At 35.9% G+C, this 15,763-nt stretch overlaps 3 protein-coding genes and 1 non-coding gene across 4 annotated transcripts in view; 3 read left to right on the top strand and 1 right to left on the bottom strand.

The window, feature by feature from the left end:
• CBG28135 overlaps positions 1-1,876 on the top strand; it is a gene marked incomplete at both ends in the record, with an annotated part of 4,074 nt that extends 2,198 nt beyond the window's left edge. Inside the window, 5 exons of the mRNA XM_045240801.1 lie at positions 352-513; positions 598-705; positions 778-867; positions 1,010-1,108; positions 1,802-1,876. Of these exons, the coding sequence (XP_045099068.1) occupies positions 352-513; positions 598-705; positions 778-867; positions 1,010-1,108; positions 1,802-1,876 (534 nt within the window). The remainder of the gene's footprint in view (positions 1-351; positions 514-597; positions 706-777; positions 868-1,009; positions 1,109-1,801) is intronic.
• Positions 1,877-9,740: 7,864 nt separating this feature from the next.
• On the top strand, positions 9,741-10,198 carry CBG10631 (the record flags this gene model as incomplete). Its single annotated transcript, XM_002645986.1, has 2 exons — positions 9,741-9,888; positions 9,939-10,198. The coding sequence occupies 2 exons, from the start codon at positions 9,741-9,743 to the stop codon at positions 10,196-10,198; spliced, it is 408 nt and encodes a 135-aa protein (XP_002646032.1).
• A 356-nt stretch (positions 10,199-10,554) lies between these two features.
• On the bottom strand, positions 10,555-10,666 carry CBG25112. Its single transcript, XR_006672582.1, has one exon. It is a non-coding gene; the product is annotated as an RNA transcript CBG25112 (non-coding RNA).
• A 3,363-nt stretch (positions 10,667-14,029) lies between these two features.
• On the top strand, positions 14,030-14,341 carry CBG28136 (the record flags this gene model as incomplete). Its single annotated transcript, XM_045240800.1, has 2 exons — positions 14,030-14,049; positions 14,119-14,341. 2 exons carry the CDS (start codon positions 14,030-14,032, stop codon positions 14,339-14,341), a joined length of 243 nt encoding a protein of 80 aa, XP_045099069.1.
• Positions 14,342-15,763: the final 1,422 nt, after the last annotated feature.

The following is a 15,763-nucleotide window of genomic DNA, read 5'->3' as shown; positions in this document are numbered from 1 at the left end:
TTTCCGATGTATCTTGAAGAAAAATTGACAAAAGCCTTGAAAAATCTTTAAAAAACCGAAAAAAAGTGAGAACGAGCGGAAAAAGTTTCACGTTCAAATTCGAAAAGTTCAAATACGCGCGCTTTTACTCACCGGGCGGCCTAGAAAAAAAGCTCGTCCCTAAGGGCTTTCAGCGTATTTTTCGATGCGTTTTTCTCGATGAAGGAACTTTTTTGAATTTTTTCTTTATTTTTATGCCAATCTACATGCATTTCTGCACTTTTGATGCAATAAAAAATTTCACCGTAGACCACCTTTAATGAGTGGTACAGTAAGTGTTACGTTCCGGAAGTTTTTTATTTCCATTTACAGGCTACCATCGATGAAAGAATTGTCAAAAAGGACGCCAAGACACAAACCGTTTCCAAAAAACGCAGAAAATTAAATGCCATCGATAACCTGAGCGAGATACCAATCATTCCGGGAAGAACATACAACTTCCGTCCGCGTAATCATGTCAGAGCAATCAATCAGGTAAAAGCGTCACGTCAGAAATTTTTATTTAACTTCTCCGCAAATAAAACTGTATTGCTATATAGAGTTCCTTACATTTTACAGGCGCTAACTTTGAACTCAATGAGTGTGGAATACTCTGGCGCTAAAGAAATTCATTCGGAGGCGAGTCAAATGGTTCAAGGACCAAATCACAGTGAGATTCAAAGCCAGGTGATTTCCAAAGAAAATTTCCGAATTTTCAAAATTCTCAGAGTGATTATTTTAACGATTTGATTGTTACAGACCTATAATGTCATCGGAAACAAAAGAAATCATGACGACGCTCTTCTGGAAATGAATCAAATGCTGAATAGTGAAGATATCAGCCGGCTGGTGGGTTTTTTTTTCCGAAAAATTTGCATTTTTATAATGATGAACCGGGAGTTCTTATGAGTTACCAATCGCAAGTCATTGAATTATAATACTTGATGTTCCCAATTTTCTCAAAAAACACCATTTAAATAAAATCTTTCAGAACACTCCCATATTCGAAGAAGAGATGTTAAATGAAGAACAAATAGAACCGTGGCGGGATGAGGGCCTCCGTGAAGCTATGGCACGTCTTCCAAATTCTGTGAGTTGTTAAAGCACCTCAAAATCTGTAATAGAAGATTTTTTGCAATTAAAAGGTTTATTTAACAAAAGGGCCTTCCGAGAAGGGTTAAAAAAATTATTGAGAAAAAAATCCTTCAATATTGATTCCTGAAAAATTTCAAAATTTCCACGATTTCACAGAAATGTTTTGAAACCCTTTTTTCCTGCTTAAAAGCGCTTTCCGATACTGTAAAATTGATAGATTTTTAAAAATTCAAGTAAGAATTCACCGATTTTTCAAATCAACATTTCCGGAAAGTTACGTTGAAACATTAAAAATGGCTTCCTTCTAAATGGGGATTTACAGTATGTAGGATAATCACAAGTTTCCCTACTTTTTGGAGCTTTCACAGTTCAAAAACCGAATATATAATCAAATCCGTAGTTTATAAAAAGAGAGTCATTATTTAAAGGCAATAATAAAAAAAACAAAAAAGCTGAAGATCATTTTGATCGTATATTACGAGTTAAAATAAAAATGAAAACCACGTTTTTACATTGCATTTTTTCCAGCACTGTCAGAAAATTTTGGAAGAATCTAGATTGGAAACTTTCCATATGCAATTTTTTGAGAAAGTTAAAAAAATTTAAATTTTAAAAAATGACCGAAGTGGCCAAAATGACCGAAAATATATTGCTGTTGTGTATTTACTTTACCTTGATTTATTTTCAGGAACTAGGAGAGTCTCCCTACAACTTCGACATCGAAAATGGCTACAATTGGTTTGAAGAGTTTGATGGCGTCTAATATGCCTCGATTTTAACATTGCCAAGAATTTTATTAATTCTCAAATCTTTGTTTTCTTTTTTCATTGTTACCTTTTTCACGCTTTTTTTCCTAACTTTTAATTTTTTTACTGTTACCATCACTCTTTTTTGTCTGTTATAATTTCAACTCACAAAAACTATCTACAGAAGTTTAACTTCTAAAATCTTTGTTTTTCTGCTCCTTTCACAAAAAAGAGATCGGTTTTGTGAAATCCCACTACTTCACGCATTCATTTTTCATTTTTTAAACAATAAAATTTGTTACTGCATATTCTTTTGCTTGTTCCCGAATTTTGAGAGCAAGCTAAAAATTGGACATTTTGTGAATTGACACTTTTTGAAAATTTTCGGTTTCTGGACTATTTTTTTGCAGAAACCGGCAAAACCAAAAACGATCCAAAAAAATATAAACTATTGTCGAATTAAAAAAAGTGACACCTGAAAATTTGGAAAATTTTGCTTTTTTTGATCTACGAAAAAATGCGGCAAAAACCTAATGTTTCAGAATTTCGTCTCGTTCGCGCTACTTTCACGTTTAAGTTCAATTTTTGCTGAAAAATACATTCTAAAGTTGCTAGCGATCATTTTCATACCAAGAAATCAATATTTTGTTCAGAAAATTCCACTAAATTCACATAAACAAATTTGTTATCTACAGTATCCGTTTTCGCTCCGCCCCCTCGTAAATCGACACAAGCGCCGTCTACGAGATTTTCAGGTGTCACTTTTTTTAATCCGACAATAAGTTAAGATTTACCAATTTTTTTGGAGTTTTCGGATGTTTTTATGAAAATTCCGTACTTCGCTCTTGTTTTCAGAAACGTTCATAATTTTAAAAAATTTCGGTCTGGCAGGTTTTTGCATGCAAAACACTATTTTTTTAGTTTTTTAACTGTGTTATTTAAATTTTTTCAGCTAGTATCAGCTTAATTTAAGCTTAGAAATTACATAACTGAAAATTTCAAAAAATGATAAAAACTGTTCAAAGTTCGAAATTTTAATGGAAACAGTCAAATAAATTGAAAAAAATCGGTATATCACCCTTAGGCATTATTTTTCCACTGATACCATGGCACAAGTCGGCTTGTTTTAAATTCAAAAAAGCAATTTTGCCACCACCTTGAGAACACAGTCATGTCCCTTTGTCATGTTGAAGATGTTTGGAATTAACATAATATATGTATTGGCTGAATATAATATAGAATTTGAGACATACATACAGTACCGGTTAATAAGATATACAAAGACGTGTTTCCCGGTTAATTTTCAGTCATTTTCAGGAGTCGGGAGCTTGGCTGCCAAGTGCCCGATCAGGTTGAAAATTGTTGAAAGTGTAAAACAGACCTTGATTGAAAATTTTGCATCCGCAAAAATGTTTCAAATTTTCTAGTTTTTGGGCTACTTGCCGATTTCTGAAGAGCATTCCCTTTTTTCTGTTTTGGTACTGAAAACGTGAGAAAACAAGTGACATTCAGAAATCGTCAAGTAGCTGAAAAGCAAGAAATTCTCAAAAAATTCTTTGTATCCTCGAAATTCCCATTGACATTGTACTCATTTCAAACAGAATTTTACAATTATTACAATTGTAGTAGTTTTATTGGTTATGATAAATATTCAAACTTTTCACAATTCATCTGATTTATGCAAGTTTTTTAAACCTAATTTTTGGTTTAGATCCAATTTTTTGTTATCTCACGTCTTCTTATTTCTTGTTTTCGTCAGTTTTGTACTCTTACAAAGGAACATCAACACCTTGTCAACCCTGATTTTGATGAAAGTTTCCTGATAGGTTAAAAATAGTCTACCTAAACAATTTGATGAATAATCCTTATCTCACAATCTTGTCAGACATTTTTTCAAAACAAATTACTATATTTTCGAAATTTTCTACGAATTTTGACATTTATTCGAAAATTGAAAAAAAAACATTTTTTTTTTTGAGGAAATGTCTAACATATGAAATTTCATTCAATTATTTTGTACTGTCTTCCCTACCCCTAGTGAAAATGCACATTTCTATCGAGAAAAATCATCTGCGTGGTATATATTGCTCTTCCACACCGGTTGGACACTCGAGGCCTGCTTGCTCAGGATCATATTTCATCATTCTGTTGTAGAGAGTGTAAAAAACTGAGAAACGCTAAGACGAAAAGAGAAAAGGCGCAGAGAAAAATACAATCGATCCACCGATGTGTCTTGTTCTACCCACATACCGACATATACCCCCTCATTTTTTCCTGTTGACGACTAAACTGGATAGACGTCTAAATTTCCCTGGGCGCTCTCCAAAAATTCTGAAAACGAATGGGTTTTGGAGAGTTCTTCTTTAATTTTTTGGTTATTTTCTACCCCCTATTATATTCTAGAAATCTTTTGAAAAAAGGAATTCTACGAAATTTCGTTTGGCTTTGTTTTGAAGAAAGGTTAGTTGTTGTAAATTTCGAATAAACTCAAAAGGGAACCGTGACAACCTCCTAAACCCACATTTTAATAAATATTTTAGGCTGAATGTAATGCTTTTCGAAACTAGAGAGATAGAGGTTTGAAAAAGATTATGAAATTACCGATTTTTGAAATTTGAAGTTCTCGTGTGATATTGTCGGAATTAAAATACTGTCAGCTGCCGTATATGCAGAAATGAGGCCGCGCCCCTTGTAACCGCCGCATGGTTTTCTGAGATTCTCGTATTTTAGAGTTTCTGTGCTATTTTTTTTTGATAAAAAGGTAATTTAAGAACGTTTATGTCTGTCAAGTATGTACATCTATGTACATCTATGTATGTCTATGTACAAGTATGTCGGAATTTTCATTGAAAAATAGCACAAAAACTCTAAAAAACGAGAATCTCAGAAGCGTGCGGAAAACCACGCGGCGGTTGCAAGGGGCGTGGCCTCATTTCTGCACACACGGCAGCTAACTTTTTTTTTTAAATTCCGACACTAACGAGTACAACGTTCATCTTCAGACGAGTACAACGTTCATCTTCCAGGCGATCATAGAGAATTGGAGGACTGAACAACGAAAATTCGGAACCACTCTCACCTTTGAAGGCATCCATACCAGACAAGTTGAGAAAATTCTCAATCAAATCCTGGAACGACGGCATTACCGTAAAAATGAGAATGGGTGAGATTAAAGATAATTATTGTCGGATTAAAAAAAGTGACACCTGAAAATCTCGGAGACGGCGCTCGTGTCGATTTACGAGGGGGCGGAGCGAAAACGGATACTGTAGATAACAAATTTATTTATGTGAATTTAGTGGGATTTCGTGAACAAAATTTTGATTTCTTGGTATAAAAATGATCGCTAGCATCTCTAGAATCTATTTTTTCAGCAAAAAACTAAACTTAAACGCGAAAGTAGATCGAACGAGACGAAATTCTGAAACATTAGGTTTTTGCCGCATTTTTTCGTAGATCAAAAAAAGCAAAATTTTTCAAATTTTCAGGTGTCACTTTTTTTTTAATTCGACAATATGATATAGAATAAAAATGAGAATTTTCAGAGACCTCATCATCCTTCTCTATCAGGATAAAAAACTGCGAATCTCATCTGGAGACCGTCATGCCAAGAAACCCCTGATTGTGGGACAATTATAGGAACTTTTTGAAATTGGAAGTCATTGATGTTGATAGTGAATGAGTGAGCTCTGAAAGCTAGCGAAATCAAAATGGATCATTTTGTTATTATATAAATCGTTTGTGAATAAATTCTTGTGTGTAAGTAATTTTTTTTTTTGAAATTCACCCGTCGGTATTTTCTCTCAACCCATTTGGATCAGTAGTGAAAGGTTCTCTCAAAAACCCCACCATGCGTCAAGCCCCGCCCCTTTTTGGCGCACGCTTCCCCTTTTCTCTGACGGATACTCACATCCCTGCGTCTATTATAATTCACTTTTCCCTGGCACATTTCTCTGGGTCTCCTTCGGATCCCCCTGCGTCTTCTTCGAGCCATGATATCATCAACAAGGTGAGCATAAAAAAGATTAGTTTGAAAAATTGGAAGTTTTTAGACGAATATGAAACTGGTTGGACTCAACTACCAAATCGCGTCGATGGCATTGCAAAATTAAATTATTTTTGTTTTCACCGTTTTGATTAGTTCTTCTATATTTGAAAAAAAAAACTTAATACATATTTTTCTATTGGTTACTTATTGCCTTTATTTTAACATTCCAAACAAGTTTCAGGTGTTTCAAAATCTCAATATTGAATTCGGATTTTTTGATAATTTTGGGCACATTTTTTGAAAACTGCTGATGAATCTTTTCGGTTACCATTTTCATATTTAAGGGACGTTTAGCTGAACTAATTTGGATTTAAAAGAGTGTCTACTGCGAAAGGAATTGGAATGATTACGGAAATTCTGTCCTCTATTGCTTCATCATATGCTGCATTGTTACCTCACCTTCAAAATTCAAAAATTCAGAATAACAGAAGTTTAGAAATTCTGAAATTCTGAAATTCGAAAATTCAGAAATTCAGTAATTCTGAAATTCTGAAATTCTGAAATTCTGAAATTCTGAAATTCTGAAATTTTGAAATTCTGAATTCCAGAAGTTTAGAAATTCGAAAATTCAGAATAACAGAAATTCAAAAATTCTGAAATTATAAAATTCCGAAAATCTGAAATACTGAAATTTGACGCTTTTTTCTTGTTTTTTTGCATCTAAACAAACAAGAACATTTCTCACGTCTCTCCGTCTCCTGCTCTCTAACCATGATGCAGAATATTCAATGTCTTGAACTTCTGCGTCTCTCTCCAATACTGTATATATCTTCGTCTTCTCCCAACTGTCCTCTAACAATCAATGTAGTCATTTTATCTGTTTTTTCCAATGGCGCAATGTGCGCGCCTCACCTTGTCTAGCTCCTTTAAATGGAGCTAATTTCCTGATATTTCTGGAACTATACTCTGATTTCTGCATTTAATGACACCTAAACATGAGTGGAGTATCTATTTTCATTTTTCTTATTCTTATTGAATGTATCGAGGTGAGAATTTCCGAATTTCTGAATATCTGAGTTTCTGAATTTCTGAATCTCTGAATTCCTGAACTCTCAAATTTCTGAATTTCTGAGTTTCTGGAAAAAATCAATAAAGTTCAAGATTAGTTTGCTGGTAAAATAAACTTTTTCAGGGCATCAAGGGCGTCAGAGATAAACTGCACTGGATCTACAATCAATATGGATTAGCTGAAAGCGATTTTGTACTTTTTTTTCTCTTACAATCCACATTTTGTTCCCTGTAATCTTTTTTCTGAATTTCTGATTTTCTAAATTTGTTGAATTTTTGAATTTCTAAATTTCTGAATTTCTGAACTTCTGAATTTCCAAATTTCTGAATTCCCGAATTTCCGAATTTCTGATTTTCTGAACTTCTGAATTTCCGAATTTCTGTATTCCTGAATTTCCGAATTTCCAAATTTCCAAGTTTCCAAATTTTCGAATTTCCGAATTTCTGAACTTATGAATTTCCGAATTTTCGAATTTCCAAATTTCTGAATTCCCGAATTTCTGAATTTCCTAATTACCTGATTTCATTTTTATTATTGCCTTTTCAATAAATTATATTTGTCACCCGCTCAGTTTTCTTTCTTTTCGTTTTCAGAATGAAACAGGTTCAAACTTCGTCTCCATTCTCAAAATTTTGAATCGTGGGATAAACTTTTCAAAATTTCTGGATTTATAAGTGAAGAACAAAATAGAATGTTGGCTGAGATACGCGATAAAAAAACCGATTGGCCACTGATGCCCAACTTCAATTACTTCGAATGTTGTTTCCGAAAGTCATTGAATCCAAACACTAACCTCATAATTTCTTAAAACCTAGGTTGCATAGCAGATTCGAGAAACTGGCATATCAAGAGCGTCCAGGCAAGCATTGAAGATCGGATGTTCTAGAGCGGAAGGATCAATATATCGGAGAGATGTCAAACCGTGTGGATTGAATAGAAGAGGTTCAGACCAGGCCTGTGCGGCAACAAATTGCCGATTGTCGAAATTGCCGAAATTGCCGAATTTTTGTTGCCGATTTGCCGTTAAAAAAATATCGGCAATTTCGGCAACTGAAATTTTTTTGAATTTAGAGATTTTCACAATTTTTTTAGTCAAAAAAAAATGATTTCGAAGTTCGAAACATCAAATTTTGAACACCATCATCCCTCAGAGTGAATTTTAGAGGAAATGTGTCCCAATAATCATCAAAAATATTTACATCGGATCTAAAAATGGGCTTCAAATTTGTGAGCATAGGAGAAAAATAGATATCATGTGTCGCAACTCATCAAAAAAATTATCCAGTCTGTCTAAAATCACTAGAGAACGTGTGTCGTCAGTTGCCTAACAAGCTGAGTACACTATTTTCAAAACTCACAATCAGAAAAAAATATTTTCAACCATTGGAATACCATCTGTTGTTCAAGATAAGTAGTTAGCATAAAAAATGTGATCTTGAGTTGCCAATTTTTGTAACTGCTTTGTTAGGAAACGCATGACACACTTTCTCTGTAGTTTTGAGCCTGATCGGAGCATTTTCAGGTGAGTTACGTATCGATTTTACTAAAAAAAGACGCAAACTATTGTTGCCGAAATTTGCCGAATTTGCCGAATTTTGTTTTCGGCAATTGCCGAGTTGCCGAACGTTGCCGAAAAGCATTCGGCAAATTGCCGAGTTGCCGAATTGCCGAAAAATTTTTGTTGCCGCACAGGCCTGGTGTGCGCCCTCCGAAGTAGGGCGCGCGCTCACGGCTTTATAACTCGTTTCAGAGTGGAGATAGAGCTTTCAGATCTTCAGAAGACGTACTGATAGGGATTCTGAAGCCGATTCGGAAGCCAAAACTTAAATCCATCATAACTCGGTTCATTTTTAGGCTAGAAATCTCATCTTATTTCCATTCGAACCGTCTCCTCGAGCTTAACACGCTGCACATTTTTTAAATAACAAAAGTAGGCGGGGCTGCACGGCACCGCCGCGCCTAGCCGACTCCGGCCGTAGGCTCGCGACGGCTAGTCGGACCCAACTATGAAACAAATTTTATAAGTATAAAGGGTTCCTTTCAGAAATTTTCACATTTTTTCGTCGTTTATAGCTTTGGTCTCGAGAACTAGGACCTAAATCAAAAAATTGCCTGCTACGAAATATGCATGAGATTTGTAGCTAGGATTCGTTTTTTTCGAAAACGAAAAAAGTTATAAGGCTTTTAGTGAAACGTGTTTGGTTCCAAAAAGTAGTTTGTAGTGATTTTTTGTGTCCAACTAAAAGAATGTTCATACTTTCAATTTTTATCCTCAGATGCACTCCAAGTATTCTGGTTCCCAAGAAATTTGCGAAAAATCACAAAAAAAATCGAAAAAATAGGAAAAAAACCGACCGACCTCCCAAATCTTATAATGGTCATAACTTGGTCCATTTTTGGTCCGATTGGTGTTCTGAGGAGAAGGGCGTATTTGAAAAAAAAATTCTCTATCGAAACAGATAAAATTTATCTATACTTTAGTACAAAAAGTTTTCAAAATCGCACTTACTCAAAAATGGGCTTGAAAACTTTCCTTAAATCCTGATTTGGAAAATTTTTCCACTGAAAATTGTTTGCTTTTTAGATATGCTGCTCGTGTGACTTAAAGCTAATGGAATCCCAAGTTTCAGCCAAAACGATCCGATACGAACCAAGATGCAGAAATAACAGGTTTGACCAGTAGTATGCTTGGTTTCCTTCGGAACGCGCTCTTCCTCCTCTCTTTGCGTCCGTCTGTGTGTCCGCGCCTCCCGCTGTGCGCACGCCTCTTTGTCCTTGGCTTTATAACTTGCTTCAGGAGAAATAGAATTCATGTTTTTCGAAAATGCGGAGTAATTTTTCTATGGCCGTAAGAAAAAAAAAGAAAAACATTTCCGGGAAACATCTGAGAAGAAATTTTTTTGCAATTTTTAAAGTTGAAATTCCCGGAGGAATCAAAGCACAGTATTTTGGAGAAGTCGATGGAAGAGACAGTGAATCTCGGCTTTTCTAGGCCACGACCCCTAATTTTTCATATTTTCAGCCAATCAGAAACATTTGGCCTTTCGAGTCGTTCGATATGCAACTATCACTTCGAATTTTTGGAAATTGAAGATTCTGAAACGATTGACCACTTCACACAAGCAACTTGTCTATTGCAAGATTGTTCCGCTAAAAAATACCAACCTAAGATTTATTTTTCTATTTTCGTATTATTTTCATCTTCTTGTACTTATAGAATTGGAAATTGTCATCCGCGAGACATTCAATCAAGAGCCTGCTTCAACGGAGGACGTGACATAATTTTGGGGTTTTACCTTTTGAACGGTTCTTTCTAAAAAAATTATTTATGATTTGTTCAAGTTTTCTGAATTTAACAATCGGAAAAAAATGGAAAAAGCCTTTTCTATTTTTTGAAAACCGTAGTGTTTTTGAAAACAGGTGAAGCGAAATTGTGGGCCAGAATTTCGAAATTTTATTTTTTCGATATTTTAACGGATGTCGAACAGACTGCAACACTATATCCATCTTTCTAGACTTCATTATTCCAAGTTGAGCAATTCATGGGAAATCAAAGAATCTGGTTACCCAAAAAAAATGAGGTCCAAGCTTGTTTTTCGAAATATTTGTACACTTAATCTGCTCAAGAAGAACGTTATTTTTGCCTCGCCGGATAACCCCAGCGAAACGGATCCAAAAATTAGATTTGTGTTCAACACATTCTTTCGAATGGTCGGAACTCCAGCGTACCTTGAGTAACTGGGTTAAAACAAAAAACAACGGCAAGACAACGCTTCTTATGTATTTTTATATACCGACATCAATCGAGGTCCGCGCCGGCGACGAGAGAGTACGAGTTTGAATAGACGAAGGCATCGGGGAAGAGAGAAAGGAGACAGCAGGCGACAAAAGAAAAGAGAAAAGTGGTGGAATGGAAATAAAAAGAAAGCAGGAGAAGGGAAATTTGGATCGGGGAGACTCGTAGATTGTTGGTTCGACTCTGCGTAGGACAAAATTTTTCGATTACGATTTTAACTGTCGGGCCCGCTCATGAAATTCAATTTACTTCTAAAAACGAACTTTCTGAAAAATTTACACTTTGAAGATAAATATCGTTAAGTTTATTGTACACGAAAAGCCTCAAATAATTTCTCCAAAATTCATACAAAGAATGTCCTAGAAATGGTCTGACATGGAATGACTCCCAGGTGTTACCCTCGAAAAAAATCGAGATAGAACATAAAAAGTTATTTCAGATTCTAAACGGAATAGTTGGTAAAAATTTTTTTGGGAGTTATGGTCCAAAAAGTACCAAAAAATGCCTAAATTTTCAAAAAATCATAACTTTGTCAGTTTATGTCCGTTTGTTGAAATTTAAAAAACAATAGATAGACAATTAATTGGACATTTAAGCACTGAAATGTTTATTTTTTCTTATTGATTGGATTATTGATTTTCTGAAAAAATCAAAAAAATTTTCAATATCTCAAAAATCCTAGGTTAACTTTTTTTTCATTATGACCATTGAATTTAGCACATTTGATTTACTATAGAAACATGTCAATACCCCGGGGGAAATCATGCTCACACAAGTTATGCCGAAAAATATCGATTTTTGGCACTTGGCTTCTTTGAATTCGTTGTCCTCGGCGGCCGTTATGGTGAGGGGCATACTTGTTTTTGTGATTTTTACTTGCTTATCGTTAGCCTAGAGTGTTTGAAATAAAATCCTGCGACATACAAAGTCAATTTTTCAAATGCCGTACCATTTCTTAAAATCATCACCTTGAAGAAAGCAAAATTTTGACATGTGACAGGGCACATTTAATTTAATTTAATTTATTGACCAGGTAATAAAACAATAGAGGGCAGGACATGAAAGACTCAGAAAGAATGCCCCTCACGAGGCCGATCTGAGTAGGGGAGGGGAAACGGGATAATTCAGATATTTGACACAGGAACAATGAACCGGTATAAGAAGAGAAAAGAAAAAATAGGGAGCAAATAAATCAATAGCGGGTAATACTGGAAGAAATTAAGGATTCAAATTCGGAAGGTAGGAGGAATCGGGTAACTTCTATAGTTAATCATGATGGAAATAGCCAAACTATTTTTTTAAACATATTTAGAAGAACGTAATTTTATCAACGGCTTGAACAGAATTTTGATTTAGGCCCTAGAATCAAAAATATTTACGGTTTTCCGAGCCTGACCCCCCCCCCCCCCCCCCCTATTTTTGGTGAAGTGTGACATGTGACAGGGCACATCTATAGATAAACTTGAAGGAAACAGTTAAACTTTAGTTTAAACATGATTAAAATGACAAAATCTTATCAACGACTTGAACAGAATTTTAATTAGGCCCTAAAAATAAAAATATTCACTGATGATAGAACACCTTTTGTTTTTCATCATAACTTGAAAACAAAAAAAAATATCAAAAAACTGTTAACGCCATTCGATTTGAAATTAAAAAAATACTATTAGACAAATGTTATTGGTTTGTTTCGTATCGGAAAAATAGGTGAAATGGAAAATGGTCGATTTCGGCTGTCCGAAGCTGGAAGGATATCTTTCGGATATCGTTCATTTAACCTACTTTCACCACAGGGACCAAATTGATTCCACTTTTTCTATGTTATTGTTTTATCTCATCTTCTGCTTGGTCTAACAGTGACTGGAATCGGATCTAGACAGAGTGCCTACTGCCAGATGATGTCGTAAGATGTGTGTCGTGTGTCATTCCTAACCAATCGAAAGTCTACACTTTCTTCTAAAACTCATTTAATAAAATTCATAATTATCCAATCATGTTCATTTAATTTCTTTACAGGTGCACAAAACTCATTTCATCACAATTTTGCTCTCTTCTTCGTGCTCATCGTCGTTGAAAATACTCTTCACCTTATCGAAGCTCTTCACCTTATCGAAGACGAAACAAAAAGTTCTTTAGGATGGTTTTTGATCAGATTACCGTTTTTTCGCTAATAGAAGCCCACACCGTCAATTTTGAGCTCAATTACCTCGATTCCTGTGAAATATGTTGAAAACTGGTTAACTGATAAATTGTTTATCATAACTTAACCAATATTTATTCTTTGAAAATTTTTTGATTCGTTTCACAGAAATCGAGATAATTGAGCTTAAAATTGAAAGTTTAGGTGGGCTTCTATTATAGGAGAAACGGTAGCTTGATTGTAGATAATCATTGAACAAGAAATGTCAGTGTTCTTAACTGATATCAAGAATATGAACAACAGCTGACACATTTTCTTTAAATGCTCAATTTTCAAAAATTCGCAGAGAAAAATTGGCAAAAAATATTTTTTGAACTACCCGCTGTATTCTTTTTCTCAACAGAGCGAAATTGCATCGAATCCTCAAAAAACAGCACACCCCGATAGTTATCCACCCCACTAGATCTCTTGCCAGCACGCCCTGTTTATGTGCATTTCCTCCTGACGTCACTCTAATTTTTCCCCATCATCTCGACTCTTCCCCTCTCGATATACGCGCATACATCTGTTCGGTTGCTCTCTAACACACTGCACGCAAATCTGTTGTTTCTGGTGACCCCGTTTTTAGCGAAAATGTGGAGGGTCATCCTCCCACCACCAACGGACCCTTCTTCGTTATGCCTCACTTGTTCATTAGCAGGCGGAGGATTCCCTCACACCACCCCCTTGACGCGTTTGCAAATCGTCTGATTTGTTTCTTTTCAATCCGATTTTCTTATCGAAACTAAACTTAAATTAATTCAGATGGATTCAAATACCAACCACCCATCTCTTGGAAACCTCGACTTTCACCGCAAGGCTGTTGTGTTCTGCAGATTTTTCGTGAGTTTTATCAATTAGTGAAAGAAATAATCAATATCAAACAGAAAATTTTGTATTTTGAAAAAGTGAAAAGAACACAGTTTCATTGACCCTTAGAAAGAGGCAAGTATCGGCTCAAAGCCAGATTTTTAATGTTTCAGTTGTTCTTCGACTGCCGCCAAGGCAAAAACTTCGGAATCCGAGTCACTCGACCATCCGAGACCTCTTCAAGGATAGATTTTCTTTACAACTGCTAATCCCATACTTCCAAGTCAGAACATTTCATCACCTGGTCGTTGTCTTACATCCGGCAAAAATGATAAAGTTCACGATACTGTAAGTCACTTTGCGAATAAAACAAATAACCTCCGGGAGCACATAAAAACGTTACATATCTGATTTCAGGCCCCTCTACCACGTAGTGAGAGTGACTTCAATTGAGAAAGCTCCCGAGACAGAAGAAGAGCAAGATTTCCATGAAGACAACGCTTTCCGAGACAGAAGTTATGCCTCCGCGGCCAAAAATCTACTCGTTGAGATGCGCCGTCAGCCAAAACACCATCGGAAAAATTTTTCGAAGTCGATGGGTGCATATCATAAGGAGCTCTTCTTGCTCATATATGGCTGATTGATGTGTAGCTTGCTCAAGGTAAGGTTGTTGTCAAAATAAAACTTCTAAAGCAAACTTCATACCACTCTTCATCACATTAGCCATTTTTGATAAGGTAAAAAATACGGCAATACATGAGCCAATCGGAAGATCTTCTGGCTCTATGAATGCACAAGCGTGCTTTCTAATTACGGTTTCAAAGACAAAATTTTCATATTATTCAGAGCTGAGGCTCTTTTGATCTGAGATATTGCTCCAAAACGTGCGGGAAGAGGTGAGAAATTAGATGTCCTGAAATTGAAAATGTCTGAGAATGATACGAATTTTTTTCAGAATGCAACCGCCACATTCCCAAGGATCACCAGAAGTACAAGCTAAAATAATCCATGACCAACAAGGACCCCACAAGGAGATACCATGAACCAGCAACAGCGTGTTTAACTTAAACGTCGGCACCTTCCGCCGGATCATCGTCAGAAAGATCGCCGTCATCCTCTCGAAGGCTCGGACCAAAAACGCCTCATGGACCATTTGTCCACCGGATGGGGGATGTTCACATCCAATATCTCGGTGTCGCGCAATCGCTGTTGGATGGAAATCAGTCGTTGTGGACAGAGTCTCACGATCCGCACAGTTTAGGTCAGATTCCTGTGCTCCGAACTACTGTGTAATATCAAGAGTATAAAAAACAGCTGACATTATTTCTTTAAATGCTTAATTTTCGAAAAATCGCCGAGAAAAGTTGGCAAAAATTTTTTTGAACTGCCCGCTGCTTTTTTTTCTCAGCGGAGCGAGGTTACATCTCGACTCTTCCCCTCTCGAATTACGCGCACATCTGTTCGGTTGCACTCTAATCCACTGCAGGCTAATTCGCTGTTCATGTTGAACCCGTTTTATACGAAACTGTGCAGGGTCACCAGACCAACGAACCTATCCTCGTTACAAATTGCCCCACTCGTTCATTAGCAAGACGAAGGAGACTCTCACGCCATCCCCTTGACGCGTTTGACGTGCATGGCGCAGTTTTAGTATGCGTAGTCAAATCGAATGATACTTTTTCAAATCAACCCAATTTTTTCCCCGAAACTAAGCTTTAACTATTTCATATTCTTCCAAATACTGCCGCCAACCACTCGACATTCGGAAACTTGTTTTGAGAGGCCAATGTTGCTGTTTCTGCAGATTTTCCGTGAGTTTTTTTTCAACCTCCGGGAAAAAAATCAATATCAAACCCAAAAATTATTTGGTTTGACAGAGTGGAAAGAAAACATTTCCATTTAACCTTGAAAAAGTGACAAGTATTGACTCAGAACCAAATTTGCAATTTTACAGGGCTTTCTCAAAATTGACCGGAAAAACCTAAATAATTGAATATACAGCACCGGACAAAAAGCTATCAACTTTTGGTTTTTCGGCTATAATTTTCTTCAAAATAGGGCT

The sequence above is a fragment of the Caenorhabditis briggsae genome, assembly GCF_000004555.2.
Source record: "Caenorhabditis briggsae complete genome, chrX, whole genome shotgun sequence".
Lineage (NCBI taxonomy): Eukaryota > Metazoa > Nematoda > Chromadorea > Rhabditida > Rhabditidae > Caenorhabditis > Caenorhabditis briggsae.
The sequence above is the reverse complement of the archived record's forward strand: the minus strand, read 5'-3'. Positions and strand labels throughout refer to the sequence as shown.